Source organism: Labrus bergylta, chromosome 14 (genome assembly GCF_963930695.1).
Source record: "Labrus bergylta chromosome 14, fLabBer1.1, whole genome shotgun sequence".
Taxonomy (NCBI): domain Eukaryota; kingdom Metazoa; phylum Chordata; class Actinopteri; order Labriformes; family Labridae; genus Labrus; species Labrus bergylta.
Genome location: NC_089208.1, coordinates 17,147,231 through 17,159,341, shown reverse-complemented (window position 1 = coordinate 17,159,341; position 12,111 = coordinate 17,147,231). Strand labels below are relative to the sequence as shown.

At 39.1% G+C, this 12,111-nt stretch overlaps 1 protein-coding gene across 1 annotated transcript; it reads right to left on the bottom strand.

Annotated features, from left to right (window-relative positions):
- Nucleotides 1–5,551: 5,551 nt before the first annotated feature.
- Nucleotides 5,552–12,111, bottom strand: waif2 (Wnt-activated inhibitory factor 2). Its single transcript, XM_020644093.3, has one exon. The coding sequence runs from the start codon at nt 11,843–11,845 to the stop codon at nt 10,772–10,774; it is 1,074 nt and encodes a 357-aa protein (XP_020499749.2). The 5' UTR covers nt 11,846–12,111; the 3' UTR covers nt 5,552–10,771.

Here is a 12,111-nt window from a genome sequence, read left to right as displayed (position 1 = left end):
ACAGTTGGCAATGGCATTTAAGTTTTATATTTCTTCCTACTTAAGTTTTATACTTCTTCCTACTCCTTTTCAGGCATATCAATTTAATATATGTAATTTGCTTTTTATTTTTATTTTTATTTTTTTTGTGAAATAACTTGAACATTGTTTTTTGTTTATTGTATTTTCGTGCTTTTCATTTTGTTTTGTATTGTATTTTTGATATGTTTGATTTGATTTGATGTGATATGTCTGAAATAAATTTAATCAATCAAATGGTTTTCTGGTGGGGGTTTAGAAAATAGAAAGCTATGTTTTCGCCAATGAGTTGAAATGTTATACCCCAAGTCATTAACTTTTTATGTGTTTTATGTGTCCAAAAAACAGAAACTTGAACAAACTTCTGCTGTTATCTTAAAGTTCCTTTGATTAATGGCTGCACTGAAACTGCCCGATCTATATCTCTGTGATCCTGACATTGACTAATGATACTTTGACTTTGATGGATAAAAAATGAGAATGAGTTCTGTGGGAAATTGATGTGCAAAAACTCTTGATATAATTAACTTTCTCTGGAGGCATGACAGGCAGAACAGGTGACACTCGGCCGTCTGAGCTGAAACAACTCAACTCATCATGCAACACCTACGACATCACTGCTTGTTCAATTGGCTTTTTCGGAACGGCATAAACATAGATATCGTTTGCTGATTATTCATGCACAGCTGAAAGGAGTTGGACAGAAGACAGATGTAAACACATCTTTCGTCATTAATTTTTCTTAAGCCAAGAGGTCAATGAACATGTGCATGACACATAAAAAACATAGTGTTTGTAATTAAGCCCACCAGTGACATTTATTTTTGCAGTTGATTACTGTAATAGGTCAAATAAGCAAATTTGAATATTATAATATAGTCAAACTGATTAAAAAATCTGTCGTCTTCATGTTATTGTTCAGCATTATAAGCAGGATCCTGTCAGCCAAATGAGCCCCAAAGGGCCATGCTCATTCTTTTGAAATGTACCGCCAATGGTGTAATTAAACCTGATCTATACCATACTTAGACTGAAAACTTCACATTTATTACAACTGACATTTGAGATGAATATAAATGCCCTTGTGACACTTTCTGCATAGCTTAAAAAGAATTGTTTGGAGTTTGGTTTATAACATACATAAATAAATAGAGTCTAACCCTAATGCTACCTTCATCATCAGATGGGAGAAAACACTCTCTTAAATCTACACAAATTCCTCTTATGAGAATATATATGATGTTGTATCCTGAGCATGTTGGTAGATGATCTTTTTAGGGTATCAATTTGAACCTTTTACTGTTTAGACCTGAGCCTTATTGATCTAATTTGCCTTGGCCTTAATACAAAGCACTAAACTCACAATTATATATCTTAATCAAAATTATCAGTCAGATAATATGCACGTTTCTGTAATTGATGATGAATAACTTACAGTAGAAGGATCATGGAAACAGATACAGATGCTGCAACACAAGTTATTCTGTTAAACAACTTTTTTTTATTTTTATGAATGCCCTCATATATTTGATCCACGTGTTCCCATTAGTATGTGTGGATGATGAGGTTTTTTTTAATCCTTAAGAAAGACCCTATTTAACAAAGACATACAACTACTGTTTATTTATCATCAACAATTTCTATATTCTTTATGATGTGTCTACTTTAGACTGAGTTTTCCCTCAGAGTACAATAATGATTTATCATTTCTATATTATAAATAAGGTAACTCTCCTAATAAGTTAATGTGTTCTTTCAGGTGACTAGTGAGATATGCATAATTTAAATACATTAAACAACCTACAGAGGACTGTATGTAGCATAGAGATTGATGACAAAGGGACTCATTATCGACTAATGATAAAATATTATCGCTCATGGCTACACAACTGTTACAAAATAGCTAGCTATATGCACAATAACATTTGTGCTGGTACAATCAGATTGAGAGTGGAGTTTACACACAAGTAATTTGTGGAGACGTGTCAGGGATTATGAGCGTGGTGAATTAGGGATTGTATTCATTAACAAGCACAAATGCAAATATGCATTTTCTTCAGAGACCCTCCAAAAATCTTTTATTCTCAGTTTCAGACAAGATTAGAACTGAGAGAAGTTGAACACATTGTGAAGCTGTAAATACATGACATGTAGTCACATTAAATACAACAGTGAGCTGGCAGTGAGGTGTGGATAAGAAAACAGCAACCGGTTGACTTTGTCCAGATTCACTGTGGCCACACGAGGGCAGTAGTACACAATTTGGAGAATGTATGATGAGGTCAATCATGGAGGCAACACATTTGTGTGCACTCAGATGTATGACAAATGATATAATAAAGTTGTTCTGATCTGAATAAATCACCACACAGAACGATGGAGATGTGTGCATCAGTTTTGCACTGCAGGGTGGATGGGAAAGAGGAGTTCTGTTGTTATTGAGTTTTTCTGATCTAGCAGTGTTTTGGACAAAACTAAAAATTCAAATACAAATCTGTGAATATGTTAAAGTATGGTATTTTAACGGCTTGTTTTAATGTTTTTGTTTTAAAAAAGCTTGTGCTGAGAGGACAGAGCTCTTTGAAAGTGACGGACAGGTTGTCGAAGCAGGTGCTGTTCTCTCTGAGGTAACGGGCCAATGTTATGACCGGTCAGGGGATTGGCTGTTTCTCTCAAGTGAAGGACAGCATGAAATATTCAAACTGCTGAGACTGCACTTTTTTTTTTTTATTCTTTTTTTTACAGACATTTGAATGATAAGCTGCCCATCACATACTGTATATACACTGCTCAAATAGACACACTGGGAGATAATTAGCAGCGCTGCAGAAGTTGAGAGTGTGATTAATGAGGGTGAGATTTAATGAGCACTAAACATTTTGTTGTTTAGATGAATAGTTGTTGTCGGGCGTTCATAGTCTTTATCATTCCATGAAGTGTTACAGTGATTAAAAACAAACAAAGAAAAAGGATATCTTGAATTATATACTGTATGTGAAGCAGTTTTTAAAATGAAGCCAAAGTGGTGTGTTTTGTCAAATGTACCATATGTGGATGAGCAAATCTTGCAATATTGTGGTGTTAATTTACACCTCAGAAACTGCAACATTTCTTCAAGTGTTGGTGGAGTTTCTGGTTGTATTTCCTCCTGTCCTTGAGAAGACAGCCCAGCTGCTAAACGCTTAATTAACGTCTCGATGCAGCAAAGCAGCTGCTGAGGGGTAAAGCAGAAACACAGACAGCAGCTTGTAGACACTGCTGTGGATAAAGTTTTTTTTTTTAAGTGACACACACATTTGTATTGACAAATGAAGGAAATTTGGCTCTGGAGGATTTCTCAGTTCATAGAGATACACATTTTGATAAATGGCATGTCGGCATTGCGGAATACGGACCGACATTTGAAAAATATGGTCATATAGATTGTGCAAGCAGCTCACAGTGATTCGTATCAGTAAATTGCTAGATGGCAATCTTTAGTGATAGTTGTAGATTTTAGCTACAAAAGAGAAGTCAAATGAGGAAGTGTAAGGATAGAAGGAAGTCCACATGGGGAGGAGGAAAGTTGGTCAAACCATGGTTTGTAGATATTAAAGTTGATATAACGGGTGTTTCTCAAAGCGGACTCTCCCCATAACCACTCTGTTCTGGAGTGAACTCTGTTTGTTGTCATGAAGCATCCTTTGTTAAAATGGAGGGATTAGATTCAGTGACAAGCTTTAGGACAAACTCTCTCATATTAATGCAGATGAGGACATTTGTGTAACTACTATTTAGCTTAAAGGGGTTTGGTCTGTCCAAGTTACAACATGAAACATTCATGTTAGGAGCATCTTCTATGACAAACAATAAACCCATGTTCAGTTTATCAGCATCAGTGCAGGCTGGCTGTTGGAGGGCTTAACAGCCCACTGTGTCTGCACACTCAGAGGTTTTGGACCGCATTCATTGTGGCAGACGTGAGTGTGAAAGTGTGGTTTGGAGGGTTTGAGAAAGGCCCAACCTCTTGGTTAGGGGAAGGCTTGGCAAGGGCCGCAATGACTTACTTCAAGAAAACATATTCGGAAGAAGCATATTCAGAAACGATGAAAATTAACAAGCAAATGCAACATCCAAAAACCAACTGACAAGAAACTGTCATGTAGAAAATGAAATTTACGTTTTAACCAAATCAGGGTTACTACCTGTGTTTGGTTTAATTCCTCAAACCATGATCAGTTCCTAAACCAGTATTTTTTACGTCTAAACCTAAAAAACGAAGGGTTATCTTTATGTCCATTGGCTTCCCTGGCTTTACTCTCAAACATTCTTATCCGTCTGTTGTGGAAGTCTTTGGCAGTCGACCTAGTCTGTGATGAAAAGTGCGTGAAAGTGATGGTTTATCTTGAGCATCGGTGTCATCTCTTTCAATCATTCTGCTAACCTGCTATGTGAAGGATATTTATCATTAACCAAACGACCTAATCCCCAATGAGCACCTGAGCCCTTGCTGGGGAAGTATGATTAAAATTGGCGTGTAAAATCTGAGATATTAAGGCCTGACCTACAGGCACAGATTAAGGTCAGGACTTTCTCTCTCTGTGTGTTTCTCATACACTCATTCTACGCACAGACTACTTCTCAGGCAGGTTTAAAGGTTTCATCTGTTTAAAGATTTTTGATACCTGTACAGCGTGTTAAAACAGAATCTGTTCTGCTGGTCAATATCAGACTCAAGAGATCAGACAGTAGAATATATTAGTTCCCAGGGTTTGTAATTACTCTGCAGATGAACCGAGAAAATTGAATTATGCAGGAGCAATATTAGATTTATGTATCATCTTATTGTTTTAACTATAAAGAGATTATTGAGACGTGTATTCGTTGTCTCACACAATATCGTTGAGAGTTTCTGTTTGTCTTCTTTGCTGTCTTATCAAAACACACCTAAGAAAACAATTATAAATGGAAAACTAAGAGCTCAGTTTTCTTTGAACGTGTTTTTTTTTTTTCTTCCATCAGGACACGTTGACCCCGAGACAAAAGGATTCACTCCTGCCTTTTTTGACTCCTGGGAGTTTTTCTAATGAGCTCCATGACATTAGCACTGAATGCTGGCAAATGACCTTGCCTGTAACAAACAAACCTTTTATTGTTTAAATTTAAGCTTAATTAATCTCTTAAGAACTTATTAGGAGCCCCTAGCAATTAAAGCTAGAAGGAGAACATATGGGGGTCCACACTTAGAATGAGTCATTAAGGCTGCTGTGAAGAGATGGTACTGAATTTGTTTGTAGCTTATCGGTATTTATTAAAAGGTGAACACAGCTCTGACTCATTTTCATAACTGTGTGTGTGGTCACAGAGGTGTAACGGGTCCACTCTATGACCTCACCTCAGCTCCTCCTCTGAGGAGGAATCCTCCTGCAGAATCTGGTCAAAGTTGAATGGAGACTTTTGTGAAATAAATCTGATGGGTGTGACATTAAATGACATCTTTTATTCATTTTGTACTGTGAAGTCTTTAAAAAACTGTGTTAATTCAGTTTCCTATACAACAATCAGTTGGTTGTCAACAAAAAGCCGACAAGTATGGGTAGTTTTTCCTATTTTTATTCCATTATTTATTCTATGACATGGCCTTGAGAGCACAGGTTACTGATTTCAAGTCGGGATATTTTGTTGCCCTTGCTCCAAGCCGTGTACTTGCTTAAAATGATTCCCTGCATGCACCAAAATGTACAGATCGACAGTCATATTTTAAACCCAAAGCTTCCGTGAGAGAAAGAGAAAGAACACTGTCTGAATTTCATGAATACATTCACAACATTTCAGTACTGAATGTTGTTTTTGCAATTAGACACTGTACAGGAGTGTGTTTTTGTCAATTAAAACAACAAATTGCCCAATCTTGGGAGCCTTATTTTTTGGTTGCCATGGAAACATGTCTCCATATCCATGTTTATTATGCTTTTAAAGTTTTAAATTCTGGTATCCTGACAACCATAAGTAGAACTAATGTTGCTTGCCCGCAATTCTTGTTCTTCACATTAGTACTGGTAGGCAAAAAATACTTTCTTGCATGGACAAGTAAAATACACTTTTAGATAACCAAAGTCTTGACAAAGAATAAGTCATTACATAATGCCAATTTGAGGTATGTAGATACATTTTGATAAAGAACTAAAACATAAAATCATTCAGACGTTATTTATCCACCATTAATCAACTTCAATCAAGTTTTTCTGAGTTTCATTTCCAGTATGTGTTAGAAAACAGACACAGCAATATTTAAGGATTGATATGTTGTGGTAACCCAGCTGGAAAAAAAAGAGAAGAAGAGGGAATTAGCTGTTCAAGGGAAGCAACATTTTTCATCCTCTGTGTTTCTTAAACCATAATCCCTCATGCTGCGTGTGCTTTTGTACTATTACCCAGGAGAAGTCAAAATCAAAGCTTATGAAAAGAGCTTCTGTCTCCTTATATGTGTGAAAACTTCTGTTAAAGCTGAGACAGAGCAGCCATACATTTCTGATTGCTGTGACATAGTGTGAAAGACGTATGCTTCCAAGTAGGAGTGTACTTTATGATGAAGGAGAGCGTTCTGCTGGCTGGTTTTGTGTCAGACAGCGATAGCGGAAAATCAGTTAGAAAAGTGAAATATGACATCACATCCACTTGTAGTAGGCTTTGCTCCTGGCAGACGTGTTCATTAGCCCACAGTTCCCCTCCAATGGTTTTCAAAATGCTCTACATGCCCTGCCCTTAGCCTAATACCATCCTTTACCATTAGACATTACTTGGGTTAGACCTAAACTTTAAAATATTACAGAAAGTTTCACCTGGGTGTAACTTGGTGTTTTAAGCATAATTTACCCTCAATCTCCTCCTGCACACCAAAACCTCTACCTCTCCTCCTCAATCACAAAAGTACATATGCAGCAATCACAATCATTTTTTCATCTATCTATCTGTCTATCTGTCTGTCTATCTATCTATCTATCTATCTATCTATCTATCTAGACATAAGTCACATCAGGAACTGCTTCACATGATGTCTATTTCACCTGGACATGTGAATAAACTTTCCTTGCATTTAGTTATTTGTGACAAGGTTTTTTTTTTCTTCAGACACTCACACAGTGTGAGTGGAGGAACATGGCGGTTATTTAAAAATGAACCCTGAAGTTCAAATGCCAAGATATAATCAGCTCAGCTATTCAACAGTAATGTTAATATTTTGACCTTCACTTAAAGACATTGCCCCTAGTTTGCAGTTGGGCTTCAACCTCACAGACCGTTGTATATAGAGCAAGAGGATGAGTCATCCCTCTGCTCAAGGCGAGGGCATTTGGTGCCTGGACTAAAGAAGCATAATGAATCTTTTCTCTACTCGCCTCCCTTTATCTTTCTTTTTGAGTTTCTTCCTTTTCGCTTGGCTCAGCTTAAACCCTGTCCCTGCGTCCTTACAAAGTCACTCAACTGGATAAAGTCATTTACCTGGAAGAAGAGGAGCGAGAGATGAGAGTGGAGAGAGAGGGAGGGAGAGATGGAAGGGCGAGTAGGGCAAAGAGAAAGTCTTCGAAAAATACTGTATTTATAAGAGGAATGTAGAAAAATGTAAGAGAAACAAAGAAATGAAAAGTAAAGTGAAGTGGTCACAGAGAGCAGGGTTGAAGCCTGAATACTTTGGAAAAATAAGTTTAGACTTTTTTCTTTGACTACAGAACATAACTGAATATTTTGTTGTCTTACCTTTTTATGTATATCCCAAATTCCAACACAGGGAGAGAAGTCCAACACAGGGTAATAAAATAAATAGTGATACATGAGAAATTGTTCAATTTCCTTTTTACCAGCAGTTTCCACTAAATTGAAAATGTGCCGCTGGAGTAGATCGAAGGCTTCAGAATAGCGGAGGTGTCGCCAAACAGCAGTTTGTTTTGGTTTAAACGCACTGTATGTAAACTCCGCCTCCAGGGGGCTCTCCATAACATAATAACAAAAGATGACGTGGAGGCTAGCGGGGAATCATGGGAGTTCTCTCTGCTGCATTTAAAAGGTTAAATGTGATGTTTACGTTAACCAAAATCCTTCCAAACTCAGTCATTTTAGCCGGGAGCTGCTCAGTGTATGTAAAATATCAAACCTACTCAACATCATCTTGGTATTGTCATTGAGGGCCGCTTAATACAGGGGGTTAACATTAGTATTAGGATGTGTGCAGACTCTTGTAGATCTCAGGATTTCATGGCTAAACTCTTGTTGCTGATGACATGCACACCAATGCATACACAAACACATACAAACCTACACATCATGTTTTTTATTGTACAGGTTTTTTTCAGCCCTCTATTTTTGTACCTTGTGTCTTCTGACTTATACCTCAACTCTCCCTTATAAATGGTTGTGTAAAGTTTTCTATTGTGGATGTCTTTTCTGTTCCTCGGAAAGCTCTCAAGCATTTCTCTGGGACCATGAGGAGCTCTGTTGTTCAAGCTCCACCATCATTTCTGAAGAAACATTAACAAGTGTGACGTCAAAATGATTTAAGTCCACACACTTTCACCCCCTGATCTCTGCTTTGTCTACCTCATCATCCTCACTATACTACACGCCAGAGTGCGGTACACTGCCATGTCATCTGACATAACAAGTGACAATGTCTCACATTCAGATGTCGCTGTTATGTAATGTCGACTTGAACACTGCTGACACAGTGAAATACATTCACCAAGAGTGCTTAACATGGAAAATAAGATGAAACATTTGCAATCCGAGATCAGTCTATCCATTGAGGGTTCAACTGAAATATACATTTTTAGTTAATCAAAAAAAATATATATTTGAATCTTTAATGGCCAAAAGACATGCAAATTATCCTCACACAGCTGTACATTAAAGTCTACTGTAGATTATGAATTTATTGTTGATTCACATCTGGTATGTATTACATTTATTTGGAATAAATGTAAAATGAGTGCAGATGAAAATACTTTTTTTTTTATGGAAATCTTTCTTCCGCTTGGATGGTTTTGTTTTCCATTTGATTGTTTTCGTGTTCACTTCCACTTCCAATTTCCTCGAGAGTCATGTTTCATAAAGAAAAGACAGAATTACTATTGCTTTTGCTTGTTCAGAAACAAATAGCCCTTTTAAATGATGGCAGTTTTCACACTTCATCTACTTTTAGCCATATTTCTACCATTACTATTAGCTTTTATACTTTGCTGCTGTCTGTATTTCCTCTTGTCTGTCTGTTTCTAAATTGTACAAAGAGCACAGCCCAGACCTGCTCTCTATGTGAAGCGTCATGAGATAATAACTTTTGTTTGAATTTGGTGGTATTTAAATATGAATTGTTGATTTACTTTTTGCCTGTCGTGTGTCAGTTGTGATCTGTTTAGACGAACACACGTAACTGAAATGAATATTCTCACACACATTCTTACCCTCTTGTGTTTTTGCCAGCGTTTCAAGCTTGACCTTGGTTTCCCAAATCCCCCTGATCATAATGTAGAGCTTTAGTAAAAAGATTTGATGAGCTCCGAGCCATGGAGAGATACTGACATTGCAGGTCGGTTGTCATTCTGCACGCTTTATTAGTCACAGTGCTGATGATACTAACACTGCCATGTTTTCCTGTTCTGTCCCTCTGTTCAAACCTCTGCCAGGCTTCTGTGCTTTTAAAAAAGAAACTGATGATAGTTCAGACCTTTGGTGTTGAGCCCAGAGGCGGTGACAATGTGACTTTTTTACTGACATTGAGATCACTTAAAAATGTCCTTCTTGCACCATCATCGAGCAAATTGGAAAAAAAAAGAGCAGCTTATTCCAAACGAGAACATTTCTACTTTTTAAAAATGTTCTGCAAAGTTCTGCATGAACATTTCTCAACAGTGATGCTAAAATGAACTGGCATAAAGAACACGACTAACTCTCTGTTTCTCTTTGACCTTTTATTAACGTTTAAGTTGTTTTTTTATGCCTACAACAATCACATGCATGGTTAGAGTCTGTCTCTTCCTCTTCCTCCGCTTCTGATAAACTGACTTGGAGTCATTTGATACACGCTTGTGCTATTTCCAGGATCAAAGCGCTGTTCATAAAAACAAGGTTTGTAACTTGTGCCATGGATGATGAAAAATGATGCCTGCTTGAACTAACATGGCCCTCCAACAGGATACCCTCAACTCCAGCCCCCTTCTTCACCACTTTTCTCTCATCTCTCACTTTGCATAATACTCTGTCTTGGTGCATTAGAAACAGACTCTCTACCTGACTCTCCCTGCAGGGTTTCATGAATGCAGACTACTCATTTGCAGCTGTTTACAGAGGCTGCAGTTCTCAGTATTGATTCACCTTCGTTTGTTGTTTACAAATCAGAATTCTAAAAGCCTTTATGGCCTACATTTGTCACTGAAGTGAAATAATACCACAGGTAGTCTGACAAAAACAAACAGTAAGGTAACATGATGCATGAAAAGCTATGTATGTACAGTATTTACAACACTGCTTGGAAGCGTCAGTGGTGCAAGTGCAACACTGACCGTATTGCCATTTCACTGACTTTGGCTGTGTGTACTTCATTCAGTGAGAGGGCTTCTTGCAGTTCATTGGCCAGTCTGCTGCTGAGAGTGAAACTTAAAAAAAACAAACTATTGATGGTGGTCCGAGAGGAATCTTATAAATCTGCTTTCATAGAGTACTTCTCAGCTCAAAGTCGTTCTCTATGTCCTCTCACCATGCAGTCCTGGCCACATGTTTCAGTGGGTCAAACTGCCACATTAGCCAGTCTGGGGTCTGAGTCCTGCTCGTAGCGGTAATGGTAGACCTCCATCTGGTCTCGGCACGCCTCTCTGATGTTGTTGAGCCACCGTTTGATGCCTCCCCGGTTGAGATAGAGCACCATGAGAAACACCACCCCGATCAGTGCCAACACTATCCCCAGGAACACGTACGAAACCGCCTCTAGGTTCTCGTTCATACAATCCACGTCCTCTTCCCGAAGCTGTTCCACTGGAATCCCCCGCTTGGCCTCGGGCTCGCTGCACAGGAGCCGCCCAGCATCCGGGCACTGAGAGGAATTCTTCAGCCAGTAGTAAAACGCCTCCAGCTCACAGGTGCACCGAAACGGGTTTAAAGACAGGTAGACGCGTAAACGCCTTTGCTGATACAAATTTGTGACATTTTCACTCCCGATGTTCTCTAAGGAGTTATTTATCAGCACCAGCCCGTGGAGGTTGTAGATATCTAACCTCATTAAGGGTATAGACTTTAGACCATTTCCCGCCAACTCCAGCCTGTGGAGGTGGCGCAGACTGTGTGTGCTGAGCGCAATTGAGAGCTGCGCCGTGGCCACAGGTAAAATCGAGTAATTGAGGTAAAGAGATCGTAGCTCGACTAACCCGTGGAAAGCCCGAGCTGAGATAGACGCCAGCTGATTGTGGCTCAGATCCAATAAGTGCATCCGGGGGAGTCCCAAGAAGGCGTAGGGTTCAATGGCCTGGATCCCGTTGTAAGACAGCGAGAGTGTCGTTATTTCCAACTCCGAGCCGTTGATCATGAACGTGCCACGCTGTAAAGTTGAGATGTTTCTCCCCCTCAGTATTAAGGTGGACGTCCACTCCGGTATGTCTCCCGGTACTTCGGTGTCCTCTCCGTCACGGCAGGTCACCGTCCCCGAGTCTCTGGCACAGACGCAGGAAGACGGACACCCTTCATCCGTCCTGACAGGCGAGAACAATAAACACACCAGCGCTGCGTAACACCAACACCACTGATTCCAAAGAGAAAACACACACTTCGGATTGTCGGCGCTGTAAAATATCCACATCTTCTCTCTCATTTTGGTCCCAAAGAAGGCTGATACCGGTGCGTCTTGACCGAGTAGGCTACTATCCTCTCAGACATGTGGAGTCAAATCAGCCCGCTGGCATCGATTACTTTGAACCATCAGGACAGGAAAAAAACAACTCTTTTCATTGTCATTTCGGTTCCTTGTGACTTCGTCTGGGGGAAAAAAAAGGAGTTTTGCAATTTACGCACAGGATTGTGGACAAGAGCTGAGTGTGGCTGCGTGGAAAGCTGCTGCTCCTCGCTCCCTGGGTGGTA